Consider the following 16,198-nt stretch of genomic DNA (forward strand, 5'->3'; position numbering starts at 1 on the left):
ACCTATGACATAGAGAGGCCCATTATGTCATTATCATACATTCATACCCTGCCATGGATTTTTCTGTATGCATTGTAGGTATTTGCATACACAATTCGACCGTGGCTGGGACTCCTCCCCTATAACCTAATCCTTAACAAACTCCTCCTGTCTTCTTAATATTCATAATTTGTTACGTAATCGCATCTTTACCCTATAAAAATCCATCTTGCTTTCTCTGAAGTTGCTGGGCCCTCTTGGGCTTCCTAGGAAGCATCAATCTCAAGAAATGTCTATGCTTGGATTAGAGATGGTCTGACTGAATTTTTTGAGATAGTTCGACCACAACATTATCATGAAACCACAACAGTTCTATACTAAAGAGATCTTTCTCAAACCTGTCCTCCAATATGTTAGTTATTCTTTCTAACTTTGTCATCTGAAAATTTGATAAGTATGCCATTTGTTACTTTATCAGACGTTAATAAAAAACAAAGTGAAACAGCACAAGGCAGTGTTATAACCAAGGTGTGGAAAATCAAGTTTGGCCCAGGGCACTGAAATTGAAAAACAGCGACATCACTTGTACTCTTTTGACAGCATGTAAACAGCTGAACCTAGCAGCTGGATAACAATAATAATTATTTTAAAAAGGAAACTGCCAGATGGTACAACTGCTCCCCTCAGGGTTGTAATACAGGCAAATTCCTCTCAGATTTGGACCAATCCTTCTTCCTAAGTGACTGGAAGACTAGTGACACTCTACAAAGCACAAGGAAAGTTAGGAAGAGGATTCAGTTTGGAGGTAAAGATAATGAGTTCGGTTTTGGACATGCTGAGTTTATGATATCTATGGGATGTCCAGTTTGAGATGTCCAATAATAGGCAGCTGGAGATGTAAGACTGGAGGTCAGAAGAGAGGTTAATGTGGGATAAAGTAGATTTTTCTTAATCACCAGCATAGAAATAATCATTGTATCCATGGAAACTAACAAAATCACCAAGTAAAAGAAGAGGAAGAGGGCCCAGGACAGATAGCTATGGCACATCTGTGGTAAGTGGGTATGATTTGGATGAAGCTCCAGCAAAGAAGAGCAAAAGGGGTGGTCAATTAGGAAGGAGGAGTACCAGAAGAAAGTATCCCAGAAAAGGAGAAGAAGGTAAACACAGGCTCAAAGTTTACAGAGAGGTCAAGAAGCATGAAGCCTGAGAAAAGACCCATGTTTCTCTCTAATAGCCTGTAAGTTGCCTGAGGGAAGGGACTCATATAATGTAGTGGGGGCAGTTCATAGGTATTTGATAAATTCTTTGTTGAATGAATGAACCAAGATACTCAATAGCTTCTTAAAAGATTGTCTTAGCAGTCCACACAGACATGGATGAAGCATGTATATTGCACAGATCAAGATCATGATACTTAACTGGAGAGATGGCACATGGAATTAATCCATCTTTTTTTTTTTTTTTTTTTTTTTTTGTGATAGACACTGGACATAAACAATTGCCTAAACCCAGAATTGGATAGGAGGAAGAAATCAAACTGGATTCTATTTGGGAAATTGCAAAGCACTTTTACTGATTCTAAACTGTTTTCTCTTCCTTTGCAATTTAGAAAAATGGTCCCCTCAAAAAAGTCATGAACAGGGATTTTACAACTGAGATAAGCAGGAAACTGGGACAGGATGCTTCCTCATAAGTTTTTTTCTTTATAAAGCAGAGGTTCTTAACTTTTTGTGTGTGGCAATCTAGTGAAGCCTATGGACCCCTTCTCAGAATAATGTTTTTAAATGCATAAAATAAAATACATAGGGATTGCAAATAAAACCCATTATTTTGAAATACAAATTTCAAAATAGTAAAAACAGACAAAACTTCAGACTCCAGCTTAAGAATGCCTACTTTAGAGAACTCTTTTTCCTCACTTCCCAATTTACAATCAATCAACATTTACTAAGCACCTATAATATGTCAGGCACTATGCTAAGCATTGGGGATGCAAAAAGGCAAACGACAGCTTCTACCTTCAAGAATCTTCTAAGGAGACATGTAAACAAATATATACAAAGAAGCTATATATGGGACAAATAAGAAATAATTACCAGAAAGAAGGTACTAGAATTGAGGTTGAGAAAACCTCCTTATAAAAGATGGAATATTAGCTGAATGAGGGGAGTGGAAAGAGGATAACACTGTATACAGTTATAGCTACATTGTGTGAAGGCTACTTTTGATAGACTTGGCTCTTGCAAGGCAAGGTTCTAGGACAACTCCATAAGGCTCATGATGGAAAATATTATCCACATCCAGAGAAAGAATTGTGGCATTTGAATGCAGATGGAAGCAGACTATTTGCTGTCTCTCTTTTGTTTTGTTTCTTCTTTCTCATGGTTCATTCCGTTGGTTATAATTCTTCTTTACAATATAACTAAAATGAAAATATGTCTAATATGAATGTATATGGACAGCCTATATCAGATTGCATGCCATCTTGGGGAGCGTATGGAGGGGGAGAAAATTTAAAACTCAAAAGCTTGTGGGACTGAATGTTGTAAACGAAAAATAAATATATTTTAAAAATAGGTAAAAAAAGATGGAATTTTAGTTGAGAAGTCCGAGAAGTCGGTAGGTGAAGCGGAGGAAGGATAGCATTCCAAGGACGGGAGACAGCCAGAGAAAATGCCTTAATTTACCTGTGGTTTTAGAAATCACAACAATGAGTAACAATAATGATTAATAAAGTGCTGCTTCCCACCCTTTGTTGCTTTTAAGAACTCCAGTTGATCTCCCCCAGGGACCACCCAACCTCATTTGGCTTCCATCCTACCTCCTCTTAGGAGACTGATGATATCTCCTTTACAGAGTATAGGTGGGCAAGCTGAATTCGAACTCTATTAATGCTAGAAGAGACCTTAAAAAGCTCATAGAATCAACTGGTTCTACTGTTTCATTTTAAAGATGGAATCTGAGGCCCAAAGAGGTTAAGTGTTTGTCCGTGGCCATACAAGTAGTAATAGAGATGCACTTTGAACTCCCACATAGACTTCAAATCAGGTGGTTTTCCTACAATATTAGACCAGATATTAATCAACACCGCCAACTCTTGGGGCAGGCAGAGTTAGAGTTGGGCTACCTCCATAAGCTAACAGGAGCCTAAGTAAATTCTGCCTAGTGGTGCTTAGAGAAATGGTGTGTTTAGCAGAGACCTCCCATACTGCCAGCATATCTTCCCGTAGAGCTGCAAAAAGATAAGTAGCTCTTAGGCTAGTTTAAGAGGTTTGAGTACATAATCCCCAGTTTCTTTGGGTGCCTCCACTCGAGCAGACCTCTCTCAGAGATAAGATAAGTCGTATCTCTCTGGTCACAAATTTTTAAATCCCCAATTTCTTCCAGCTCCTTTCCTTCCCCAAAGTGCTTTGCACAAGACTGATCCCTGGAGAAAAGTCTAATGGGCACTGCCTTTACGTTTCCTTCCAGGCTTCGTTTGGGATATTAAAATCTCTCCTTTGAAAAGGGCTTTAGAGGCTTTTAGATTGCTTACTAGCTCTGGGCAAGTCACTTAACCTCATGGACCTCAGTTTCCACCTCTGTCAAATGAGTAAGAAGGAAATGGCAAATCCCTCCAGTATCTTTGCCAAAACCCCCAGAGAGGGGTCATGAAGGGTTGGACACGCCTGACAACCTGTCCTGAGAGCGCTGCAAGGCGGGACTTTGGACCAGCACGCTGCGTGGGGCTGCAGGATTGTGGGGAGCAGCATCCCTGCGGATCACCTCTGGGTATTTGTGATAAGCCTCTAGTGGCCCCCAAGTCTGTCTCCCCACACCTTCTAATACAAGCCTAAGCTTGGAGCCTTCCCTTGTCTTTGGAGACCACACCGAACCCCGCTTTACAGGGGAGAAGCTGGGGCTCAAAGGGGTTGCATGGCACGCGCATGATCAGGCACCCCCTCATGGCACCTCCAGCCTCCCCCCTGCCCCCCCACCCCCGACCATGGAGGGGCCTTAAGGGCGGTGTAGCGCTCAAGGCTGCAGGAGCCCGGGTCCAAACCTCGGCGTCCTGCCCGGGACGGGAGCACGTGGGTGGAGTCCCCGCCCTGCGCCTAGCCCTTAATTAATGGTCTGAGTTGCACGGCCCTGACCATGGTCCACCAGGGATCTCCGCCCTTACAGGGAGCTCACGCGCAGTACCTGTCGGACTAGCCGTAGGACCGGGCTCTACCTTTCTCCCCCCACCCCTCCCCCCTTTCGGTTCTGCTGACGGCGTTACCGCCGAATCAGGCTATTGTTAGGCCCCCGCGGAGGGGTTCTGATTGTGAATGGCGCGGCCCAATCAGAGAGCGGGTCGAACGTTGGCGCTGCCGTTTGAGCCGCTGCGTTCGGCCCGAAGCTGAGTTCTCGGCTGGGGTGCGAAGGCGGAGCGGGAGCTGAGTGCTTGGCTAGGCGGCGGAGGCGGAGTGGGAGGCGGGAGACCGCGGCTTTGGGATTTGGATTGTGGGGGCGACCGGTCTGCCGGAGTGGGCAGCCCGGGATGGGGTAACAGCCCGGCTGACGGAGGGCGGTGCCTGAGCGTGCGAGACCGGTCCGGAGGGGAGCTCGAGGAGTCCGCGGCGGAGCCAGGGCCCAGGGCCCGCCGGGCCTCCGGCGTCTGGGGCGACGTTAGCCTAGGGCCTGACGGGCGACGAGCGGGGGGCCGCAAGAGCCGCAGACCCGAGGGACCGGAAATAGAGACTGCGAGTCTAGGGGAAAGGTCTTCTGGGGTGAAGGCCTGGGACTGGTTGGTGGGCAGTGACCGGGAGGAGCGTGGACGAGTCTGTGGGGAGTGACTGGAGAGGAGCGTGGACAAGTCGGTGGGGAGTGACTGGAGAGGAGCGTGGACAAGTCGGTGGGGAGTGACTGGAGAGGAGCGTGGACAAGTTGGTGGGGAGTGACTGGGGAGGAGCGTGGACGAGTGACCGGGAAGGAGCGTGGACGAGTCGGTGGGGAGTGACTGGAGAGGAGCGTGGACAAGTTGGTGGGGAGTGACTGGGGAGGAGCGTGGACGAGTGACCGGGAAGGAGCGTGGACGAGTCGGTGGGGAGTGACCGGAGAGGAGCGTGGACAAGTTGGTGGGGAGTGACTGGGGAGGAGCGTGGACAAGTCGGTGGGGAGTGACTGGAGAGGAGCGTGGACAAGTTGGTGGGGAGTGACTGGGGAGGAGCGTGGACGAGTGACCGGGAAGGAGCGTGGACGAGTCGGTGGGGAGTGACTGGAGAGGAGCGTGGACAAGTTGGTGGGGAGTGACTGGGGAGGAGCGTGGACGAGTGACCGGGAAGGAGCGTGGACGAGTCGGTGGGGAGTGACCGGAGAGGAGCGTGGACAAGTCGGTGGGGAGTGACTGGAGAGGAGCGTGGACAAGTTGGTGGGGAGTGACTGGGGAGGAGCGTGGACGAGTGACCGGGAAGGAGCGTGGACGAGTCGGTGGGGAGTGACCGGAGAGGAGCGTGGAAGGGTCCGTGGGGAGTGACTTAGAGAAGGGTCAGTGGCGGGGGAAGGAGCGGGGTGTGGACAAACAGACCTGAGGGCTTGGAATTGAGGGTAGGAGACACGGAAGTGGCAGGAGCAGGCCCGAGCCCCAGCGGGGCTCGTGGAAGTGGACGAGAGGGAGTTGAAGCGAAGGTGGTGACACCGAGGGTTTGTAGCAAGTGGAAGAGGTGGTGGCTAGAGAAGGTCAATGGGTGGAAAGGGATCAGGACGAGGAGGAGGGGAGTGGCGGAGAGGTGCGAGACACCCGCAGAAATGAGGCACCGGAGGCTGGTGAGGCTGACCCTGCTGCAGCATCTCGAGGCCGCCTATGGCTTAAAGATCCAGAGCGCTCGCGGCCGGCAGGAGTCTCGGGCGATAACTTTTAGGGTAAGACCAGGGGGAAGAGGGCTGAGGGAGGACATCCGAAGGCTAGTAAGAGTCACTGTGAACCAAAGTGGTGAAAGTGGAGCATTAATTTTGTCCAGAAAAGAGGACAGGATGATAGCTAACGTATCTCTAGAGCTACCTATGTGCCAGGGGAAAGAAACTGAGAGGTTAAGTGGTTAAGCGGTCAAGTGACTTGTCTGGGATCACACAGATCTTCTGACTCCAGACCTCGCTCTTTGTTCACACACCCATTTAGCTGCATGTTTAAAACTAGAAAGAAACTTAGAAACTATCTCCTCTAACTCACGGTTTTACAGAGGAGGAAACAGGCCCAGAGAGAGCTTCAGTAATTTGCCCAGAATCACGCAACTATTCTACAAAATAGATTCTGAACCTAGGTTTTTCTGACTGTTTGCTAGTCCATGCCGCTTCTCGATTTTACACATGATAAGCCATATGGTGAAGATGTCAAGATTTACTGTTGGTTATAACTAATGTTTCTATAGTACCTTAAGGTTTCAGATTACTCCATGTACTTGATTTTATCTGAACCTTACAACAACCCCTTGAAGTGTGTGTGTATCTTTCTCTGTATATATACATGTGTGCGTGTGTGTATACACACACACTACATGTTATTATTATTCCTGTTTTTCAATCTGAAGTTCATAGAGGTTAAGTGAGTATTTGTGATTATTTTCTGAGGCTTTTGTGGGCTATCAGGAAGGGTGGTTCATTTAAAAAGAATGGTGTTTTCTGAATGGTTCAGTGGAAATGGTTAAGTACTGAAGAGGAGTTCTGGTTAAATACTAGTGTGTGTGTGTGTGTGTGTGTGTGTGTGTGTGTGTGTGTGTGTGTACTTAGATTAATTAATACAGCTTCTTTTATGTGGTCCTGTTGTGTATATTTGTTACAGCTGGTTTTTGAGTGCATAATAGTTAATTGAATCTGATTATGCCCAAACCTAATTTTTGCTATTGTCAGCTTTATGTCATAAAACATTTTTTAACTAGGTAGTTAAATTGACACTTTTTTGTTTCTACTGATTATTTACCAATATGATAGTCTCTTCAGTTGTTTCAGTCTCTACCCAAGATTTTATACCTATGAGATAGTAATTTCAAAGATTTCAAGAAATTGAAGGAAAAGATTTAGAAATGTGATGTGAGCCATGTAATATTTTTGAGATAGCATTATGTTCTACAGATGCATAAAGAAGACTAAAATGATTGACAGATGGAGAAGGTCTTTGCAAGACATAGCCCTTGATTTTTTTTCCACTCATAAAATCAAGGAATTCATTTCATAATTTAAAAAAATCGTGTATCAAGCATCTATATACTATGTTTTAGGTGCTGAACAATACTTAAGATCTTGTCGGTAGAGTAGAAACTGACTAGTGGACACATTGTATTGGACAAACAGCCATGCAGAATATTACTCAAATATGAGAATGAACAGTCATATTATATTATATAAAGTAAGTATGAATGTCTTTAAGAGATAAGTGTAAATCAGAGTAAGTAGCCGCTGGAATTGTTTCAGAATGTAATGTGAGGTGAGATAGCTAAGAACAATATTAAAGTTGTACTTCTATTTGCAATAACATTTTATACTGGTTCACACTTAAGAGTTTCTAATACAAAAACTTGTGAATTGCACTTTATACAAATACATAGACTAATATATAAAAACTAATATTTGTGTTCTAAAAATCAACTTATTTGTCAGTATACTGATTTTTCCGTCTTCCCCTCATTTTTAAAAATATTCTATTGAAGGCATTGATTTAATCTGTTTAGTGTAAAGAGCACTAGGCTCCTTGCCACATTCAACTATCATTGCTATGCACCTCCCGTATCTGTACCTTAGCCCTAATCTTTCTCTTCAATTCTAGCCCTGAATCATAATCTGCCTTTCAGACATTTCCAGGTGAGTGTCCCATAGGCATCTTAAGTTCAACATCTCCAAAATAGTACTCACCCACCCCTCTCTGAAGTTTCTTTTGAGAGCAGTTCTGTCCTAACCGTTCTGGTTTGTGAACTTGAAATCGGCTGTAACGCTTCATTTCCCCTCAACCCCTATACCCAGTCACTTGTTGATTCCCCCTACAAAACATCTTTCTAATCCTTCAATCTATAACCCTAGTTCAAGTTGACCTGTTAACTTCTCCCCTGGACTATTATCGTAGCTTCCTAATTGTTGTGTAGGTCATGGTTTTACCCTCCAGGTTTTATCCATCATCCACTTAAAACAAATGATTGTTAAAGCATGGGTATGACTGTGTGGTTCCTTTTTTCAAAAAGATTGCTATCTTGTTTAGAGTCAAATACTACAACTGCCTTGTTTGGCATTTGAAGTCCTTCAAAAAGTAACAGCCAACCTTTCCAGGTTTATTACATATTACTCTGTTTTTTGCAGTGTGCAGTTAAAGTAAGCCTATTTGACATTTCTTTGCTTCCATAACTTTACAGAAGCTATCCTTCATACCTAAAATACTTTTTCCCACACTTCTGCCTCTTGAAACCCTTAGTTTGTTTCAAAGTTTAGCTGAAGTGTAACCTACCCTTTTCTAGTTTCCCATCCTCCAGTTAGTGCTTCTTCTCAATTGTATTGTATATATTTACTTACGTGTATCTATGTCTTTTCCCTCTACTTCTCCTCACCTCCATGAAAAGTAATTTCTCTGAGCAGGGACTGTTTCATCTTTGTTACTGTATCTTTCTCTGGAGCCTAGAACATAGAAAGTGTTTAATAGATGTTTGTTGCATGAAAGAATTTCTCTCAGTGACCTCATCAGTTCCTAGGGTTTTATTATCTTTCATTCAAGATGATTAAGAGCCATTGTTAAAAAGCTGTCCTTGAAGCCTGGGATTAAAATGTTGCCTTTGACTTTTTGTGTGATTTCCTGGCAAGTCATTTAACTATTCACTGTTCTAGGCATTTAAACACTACTATTTGCAGAAAAGTTGCCAGTCTCTATTGGTAGAATAAGTGCCCTCATTTGGGAGTTATCTACACCAGTGAAGTCACCAGTCATATCCCTAATCCTAAACCTATGTAGATGACTTGTAGGTCTGTATAGCCAGTCCCAGTTTCTCCTCTGAGCTTCTGGCCTGCATCACTGTTTGCCTATGGGATATTTCAAACTTGATATCCAAGATTTATCTCAGTTTCTTGATATTACAAACCTGTCTCAGAGATATCTCAAACTTAACAGGTCCAAAACATCTCATTATATTGCTCTCCAAACTTCCCTATTTTTGCCCCCAAGGCACCACCAGTCTTCTCATATCCCAAGTCTAGTAACTTTCCATTATCCTCTTCATTTTCCCTCACCCTGTATATCTAATCAGTTGGCAGTTGTCTTGTTTCTTTCTGACCCTCCTTAGTTCAAGCCTTCATCACATTTAGATTACTGAATTTGTCTCCTAATTGTACTTCCTGCCTCAAACCATTTCCTATTTCTGTCTTATCTTACATATTGCTGCCAAAGTGATTTTCCATTAGCCCAAATGGGATCTACAAAATAAACTTCATTGGTTCCCTGTTAACTCTCTAGGATAAAATAAACTCCTCTACTTAGCTTTTAAAGCCTTTCACAAGCTGTCTTTCCATCCTCATTGTATGTTACTCATTAAACAACCCCACCCCCAGCCCATACCGACTAGCCTTTTCTGTGTCCCCCATGTACTCAGGTATGTCCTGAATCTTCCTTTGCAGTTGCCATCTCCACATGCCTGTAATTCACTCCATCCTCACCTCTGCTTCATCTCTCTTTTCCTTCAAGATTTAGCTAAAATATCACTATCAACCTTTCCTGATTTTCCATCCTTCCCCCCAAAAATGCTTATTTAGCTATTTTGTATTTATTTATATTCTGTACGTACTTCTCTCCCTCATTAGCACATAAGTTCCTTGAGAGTAGGGGTTATTTTATTTGTATTTTTATCCCTAGTGCCTGGTGTATAGTTACAGCTTAATCAATGCTTATGGATTGATTTTTTAAAAAATACTATAAATGGCTTATCTCCAGTCCTAGTAATGGGATGTCTTCTGCGTTAGTCATTTTCCTAAGTGTCGTACGAGCTTACAGAAAATTTTTATGCTTAATTCTTTCAGTATATATATCTGCACTGTTATTTTTTCCAGGATCTCAGAATTTGATTTCAGATTATTAATAATAGCTCATTGTTACAACATGTAGTTTATAAAACTCCCTCTGAGTTATGTGGAATTATCCTCATTTTACAGGTGAGGTAACGAAAGGGCTGAAATGGCTTATTAGAGGCCACATAACTAATAAATAGAGACATGACTTGATACCCAGGACTACTGAATCTTGGTGCCTTTCACAAGTTATTCTTGTGATAAATAGTCTTCGGAAAAATTGTTAAGAATTAGTTAAGAAATATTTCATAGTTAAGAATAGTTAAGAAATAGTTAAGAAATAGTTAAGAAAAATAGTAAGAAAGAAGATAATTTTATTATAGAAATAGCAACTGTACAAGAAGAGGTTGAATTGGATTTTTTAATGTTTTAATGTTTACTTTCAGTATTTCTTAGTCCTAGTCTCTTGGAACATTTTGTTAGAAAATTTGTAACATTCATCAGCCAAAAAAATTAATCCATCTTACCCTATTATTGGTCAAGGAAGTACACAGATAATTTGATGCAGAGTTAGTATTTGCAGAGCTGTGGAAGGTGATTTCAGAAAAAAATATCCATTTTAATAGATGCAAATTGAGAAGCATTAAACCTATTTGAAGTCCTCTTTAAAAAATAATACAATAATGATACTTTAATGTGTGTTAGTATTTGATCCAAATGTTCTGTAACTCTTTCATTAGCATAATTAATAGATATTATTGGCATAAGGTATTTATTTTAGTATTTGAGACTAGTTCTGTTCTTAAGACTCACTGTTACCAAAGTCTGTTGCCTTTTAGCTACTATGACTAATTATATCTCAGAATATTAGTAACTAGTTTAATTGTTTTTTTGCTCTTTCCCTGAAATCACAATTTGTCTTCACATTCTGTGCTTATACCTGTAAATTTTTATCTTGATGCTTATAATAAATGACTTTTACATTTTAGGGGAAAATTTTTCGAGCACCTTTTTCTGTACTACCCCAGACATTTGTACCAGAATATGGAAACATTCCAAGGTAAGAAAGGTGTGAAATTAGCCTAGAATTAAGTGGTGAATTGCAAGGTTCAGAAATTAGTAGATATTTCACACTTGGGTCTTTAATTCATGGACTTTATAATTCCACTCTGAAATCTGTATTTGAATGAAAATCCCTGTAATGTAATGATACCCTTAGCACAGTGCCTGACAAATAACAGACTTTCAGTAAACGTTTATTGGATGAATGAATGAGTATATTTGGGAAGAATTGTGGGAGAAGAGTAATTATATGTTATTGAGATGCCCAAGCTTTTGTAAATAGTGATCACACAGTGTTATTCAGATTTGTTATGCGCACATTTCACATTCTAGTAAAAGGATTTCTAAACGCTCACGTATTGGGGAAATGACGACAAAACTCATGTTAATGAACCTGCTTAGATCCTCCGAGTCCTTTACCTAGGAGAGCTGTGTAATCTGTAGAGATAACGTTTATTTGGCATTTAGTTGTTTTCATTCGTTATAACCTCTTTTGGGGTTTTCTTGGCAAAGATACTGGAGTGTTTTGCCATTTCATTCACCCCCTTATTTTACAGATACGGAAACTGAGGCAAGCAGAGTTAAGTGACTTGCTCAGGGTTACATAGCTAGGAAATGTCTGAGGCCAGATTTGACCTCAGGAAGATGAGTCTTCCTGACTCCAGGCCCAGCACTCACTCTATCCACTGGGCCATCTAGCTGTCCCCTTTAACATTGATACTACATGTATTACCTACAGACTTCTATTGAGCATCGTTCTGTCTGCATTATTTTGTTCTACATATTGAATTATTTTTTTAAAAAATCATCTCTGTCTTCCGAAGAGTTGGACAAATGATGTTGGCAGAGAAATAAAGGTCCCACAGACAAGCAAATAAAGAAGTAAATTAAATGAGATATGAATAGAACCTATAAATAAAAATAAACTGATTTTTCAAAAATGGAACTTGTATTTCCTCACATCTATCCCATTTTCACACTTTTCCTGTTTTGATTGAATGCACAACCATTCTTCTCATTTTCTAGTTTTAGAGCCTCAGAGTCAATTCTCCACTATCTTCTCTTTGAAATTCCCTCCTCCCACATCCCTTTAGTCCAGTTAGTTGCCAGATCTTGTTGATTCAAGTCTCGCTGTTTTATATCCATAATCTAAGCTGCTGCCAATTGATGTTCCTAAAACAGGGGTCTGACTTAAGAAGCTTCAGGAGCTTCCTATGGCCTCTGGGATAAAATACAAAATCCATTTAAAACTTTTCATGATCTGCCTCCCATCTACCTTACCAGTCTGTTGGCTATTAGTCCTTTTGACGATACATACACTCAGTCTCCTGCCTCCATTCTTTTGCATTAACTATCTCTCAGGTGTATAATACATTCCTTCTTTACCTTTGCCTCTTATAAGCCCTAGCTTCTTCACTATTATATAAGACTTTTCCTGACCTATTTTTCCTCTACCCTAGTTATCATTTGTCTCTTAACACTACTTTATATATACTCATCTGTGTATATGCTGTATATGTTGAAATGGAGGAATTTTTTTTCCTTTTTATCTGTAGTATTAAGGATGCCTTGCATATATGGAAACTTAATGAATGTTGAATTAAATTGAATTAAAAAAGGTTGTTGCATTTTATGGGATGGTAATTACAGAAAGATTTGTTGGGGTATACATGTCTGTGTGTATAGAGGTTATATATATATGTGTGTGTGTGTGTGTGTGTGTGTGTGTGTATACACACTTAGATAGTATGGCTCTTCGGTATATAGTAGGCTGTGAAAGTCATGGAATGAGAGCAACGGTCATACTAAAATTAGCACAAGAACAATGAGTAGATTATAGAAATGGGAAATGATTTATAATTCAGAAGTCATGTCAAGGATCTTCACAGCCTATTGATGTACCTTGACAAGTATATTCACTTAGTATGGTTTTTGTAAGATTAAATACATTAATGAGACCTGCCTTTTTCAGTTTTCTCGTTGATGCTTGCACATCTTTGGAACAACATCTTCATGTTAAGGGTCTTTTTAGGGTTTCTGGATCAGCTACCCATATAAAAGCACTGAAGGTAGGCATATTCCTTGACTATTTTTTCTTTCCACAGTTGTCTAATTAGGTTTTTGTTGTTACAGTTCTCAGATATGACATGAATGTGCAAAGGGTCTATGATTTTCTAGCATGTGGACTCCCTCTAACATCACATCCCATATGACTTTAAATAATTACTGTGGAGATGTCTGTGAGCACCTTGCACATAGGTAGTTATTGGGGGGAGGGTTTGAACCCAGGTCTAATGACTCCCAAGCTCAGCATTATGTCCTCTCATCTTTTCGGTATTAATGAATGGTAGAGTTACAGCTGACCAGCTATTATTCCCTTTGTGGAAAGCATTTATAGCTTACATGAATCCAGTAGTTAAAGAAATTAAGTATTTTTGATTGTTTGCTAGAGCTTCTTGTGTGTTTTGTAATACATGACACCAGAAGCAAATAAATAAAAGAATTAAAGTTTACTAAGAAAAACTCTTTATCTTGAGATGTAAGCAGAGATTTTGATCAAAATGGAGATCTTAAATCAAAGAATACTGATGACTTGAAATTTATTTCAGAGGAAACTGAATCATGGTGAAAGCTGTCTGTCTTCTGCAGATCCACAGGATATCACAGATCTTATTAAGAAATTTTTTAGGGAGTTGCCAGAACCCATCTTTCCAGTTGATTTGCATGAAGCTTTTATCAAAGCTCAACAGTTGGAAACAGAGGAGAGGGATACTGCTACAATGTTGCTCTCTTGTCTTATGACTGACAATATAGTATATGTATTACGGTACTTCTTTAACTTTCTCCGGAATGTTTCTCTCAGGTAAGTAAAGATCAAGTACAAAAAATTTTAGCTATGGGGAACTTTTGGCTAGCCAGTTATAATTTTAAGCAACAGTACATTTATTTTGTTTTCAGCTATTTGGGATGGAAATATTTCTTAAAATTTATTTACATATTTCCTTATCTTCTCAAATGGAGTATATTGAATACAATTTCGTTTTTTCTTTATCATTTTGAATGTCATTATTTGTATACCGTAATACAGTGATCTCCAGGGGCCTGTTTCTGCAAGGCAGTTTACCCTAAAAGGTCTAACCTGTGATGCCATTTGATTTCATATTTCTGTTTTTTTATAATTTTTCTATTTCTTTCCTTGCTATCACCTGTCATTTCTCACTACAGTTTTTGTGCCTGCCTGTAACCACTCCTCTCACCCTTTCTGTTTGGCTACTTCTAATCAGTTATGAACTTTGAAACCAAATGCAATAACCAACTGTCTTACTATTATGTTTTAAATAAGTTAGTACTGATTGAGGATTTTGAGAAGCTTGGCTGTGAATAAAATATTAGTTTTGGATGCATGGATTTTATAAATTAATTTGACTGTTAGAAGCTTTTTTATTTCCTATTTCTTGGTTAAATTCCTGATAAGGTTTAGTATTTGCCTTATACATAGCCAATATTAAGTAAGAGTCCCTACAAATATGCCTGTTAGCTTCTTGAAATTGTTTCTTAGTTCAAATTTTGACTACGTTTAATGGTACCTACTTTTTTTTTTTTTAAAGAGTCAGTGAGAATAAGATGGATAGTTATAATCTTGCAGCAATGCTTGCTCCAAACCTTTTACATTCATGGAATGAGAAAGTGTCGAAGAATGCAAGGGAAGAAATTCGACTGGAGATTGCGGTGGTAAAGACCCTGATTGATCATGCAGCTGATATTGGTAAGAAAAGGTGAAATGTCTTCAGGGCAGAATGTTTATGGCTTGCCAGCTTCTCCCAACTAACCATTAAAACTCTGAGGCAGAAACAGTGAAAGAGTGCTGGACTAAGTTAGAGGCCTTGGGCTCACAGAGACCTCCAGCTCTTTTGCTTGCTCCATATGTGATCTTGACAGTCATTTAACCCTCGGGATTTCAGTTTTATCATCCGTAAAATGAAGGGGGTGAACCAAATGACTTCTGAAGGTTCCTTCAAGCTCAAGTATATGATTTAGGAACCTGTTCTCTGACAGAAGTTTAGTGTAGAATACCTTTATTTTTAAAACAACACAATAAAAACAACATTGTCAATGTTATCCTTTAGGGCGTGTGCCAGAGTTTATCATGGAAAAGATACCAGTCATGTTGGGTATTGATGGCCCCAATTCTACTCCATCACTAGACGACTGCGAAGAAGGTGAATATGAGTCTTCTATTGAACATAAGGAAAAGAGAAGACAGGGTGTAGGTGGTGAGTATTATTACTATTTGACCTAAGCATGGAGGTTTATAAGCTTTTATTATTTAAGGTAACTACTCAACAGAAATTTTTTTTACTACCTTCTTTATGTTAAGGGCTGTGGGAGATATAAAGACGCATACCATATTATTACCTCTCTTGGTGTATACAGTCTAGTTGAAGAGATAAAACATAGACTCCTAGAATTACAGAATTTTTTAGGTAAGAGGGGGAGCCTCTTCCAGACTCTTTATTTTACTAATGGGGAGACTATGCTTCATGTAGGTTAAGTGACCTGCCCAAGTTGTAGTGTTTGCTAATGACAAAGAGTCAGAATGTAGGTCTATAGAGTTCCTCTTGCAAAGAGTTAAAAATAGCAATATTAGTAAATGTAAGATTGTTAAAATGCCCTCGGCTTGAAGAAGAATGAGTTGTTAGGGAGGGCTAATTGGAATTTTATTTGGATAATCAAAAATGCATAATATTTGGCCTGGATGAGGAAATTCAGGTGTGGAAGGGCGTGGTACATGTGGGAGACAGTAAGTAGACTAACTTTGTTTAAATGAAGACTTAAATGGAGAAAGGGAAGAAATCAGAAAAGAAGACTGAGGACGGTCACGGAGAATCGTTGAACGCTAACTCAGGCGATTAAGTTTTATCATGTAAGCAGTGGCCACCAAGTGGAAGATTTGGTCAGAGTATTGATGTCCTGGAAATGATATTTTGGATGAGTCTTTAACAGTACACAGCATTATTTTTAGGCCAGAAAGACTGGAAGGGAATTGAGGAAGGTTTTTGCAATAATCCAGGTGTGAATAGTCAAGGCCTGGCCTAAATTGGTAGCATTGTAAAAAGGAAGGAATAGATGAAAAAGGTGCAAAGAGTCAATAGGACTGCAG

General features: G+C 40.4%; 1 protein-coding gene and 1 pseudogene across 9 annotated transcripts in view; one reads left to right on the top strand and one right to left on the bottom strand.

The window, feature by feature from the left end:
- The window catches only part of LOC140513816 (enhancer of rudimentary homolog pseudogene), an 87,207-nt pseudogene that overhangs the window by 47,013 nt on the left and 23,996 nt on the right, over positions 1 to 16,198 (bottom strand).
- LOC140513769 (TP53-binding protein 1-like) overlaps positions 1 to 16,198 on the top strand; it is a 130,744-nt gene that overhangs the window by 10,413 nt on the left and 104,133 nt on the right. For 8 of the 9 annotated variants that reach the window (XR_011970322.1, XR_011970323.1, XM_072623725.1 and 5 more), the window contains exons 2-7: positions 7,763 to 7,797; positions 10,965 to 11,035; positions 13,010 to 13,106; positions 13,647 to 13,900; positions 14,646 to 14,803; positions 15,165 to 15,311. Coding sequence is in view for 7 of the 9 variants with exons in the window: in XM_072623725.1 (XP_072479826.1) it covers positions 7,763 to 7,797; positions 10,965 to 11,035; positions 13,010 to 13,106; positions 13,647 to 13,900; positions 14,646 to 14,803; positions 15,165 to 15,311 (762 nt within the window). In the remaining 2 variants the exon portion in view is untranslated. Of the gene's footprint in view, positions 1 to 5,079; positions 5,866 to 7,762; positions 7,798 to 10,964; positions 11,036 to 13,009; positions 13,107 to 13,646; positions 13,901 to 14,645; positions 14,804 to 15,164; positions 15,312 to 16,198 lie in introns of those variants that run through there. The other variant, XM_072623727.1, reaches the window with a different exon arrangement.

The sequence above is a fragment of the Notamacropus eugenii genome, chromosome 7 (assembly GCF_028372415.1).
Source record: "Notamacropus eugenii isolate mMacEug1 chromosome 7, mMacEug1.pri_v2, whole genome shotgun sequence".
Taxonomy (NCBI): domain Eukaryota; kingdom Metazoa; phylum Chordata; class Mammalia; order Diprotodontia; family Macropodidae; genus Notamacropus; species Notamacropus eugenii.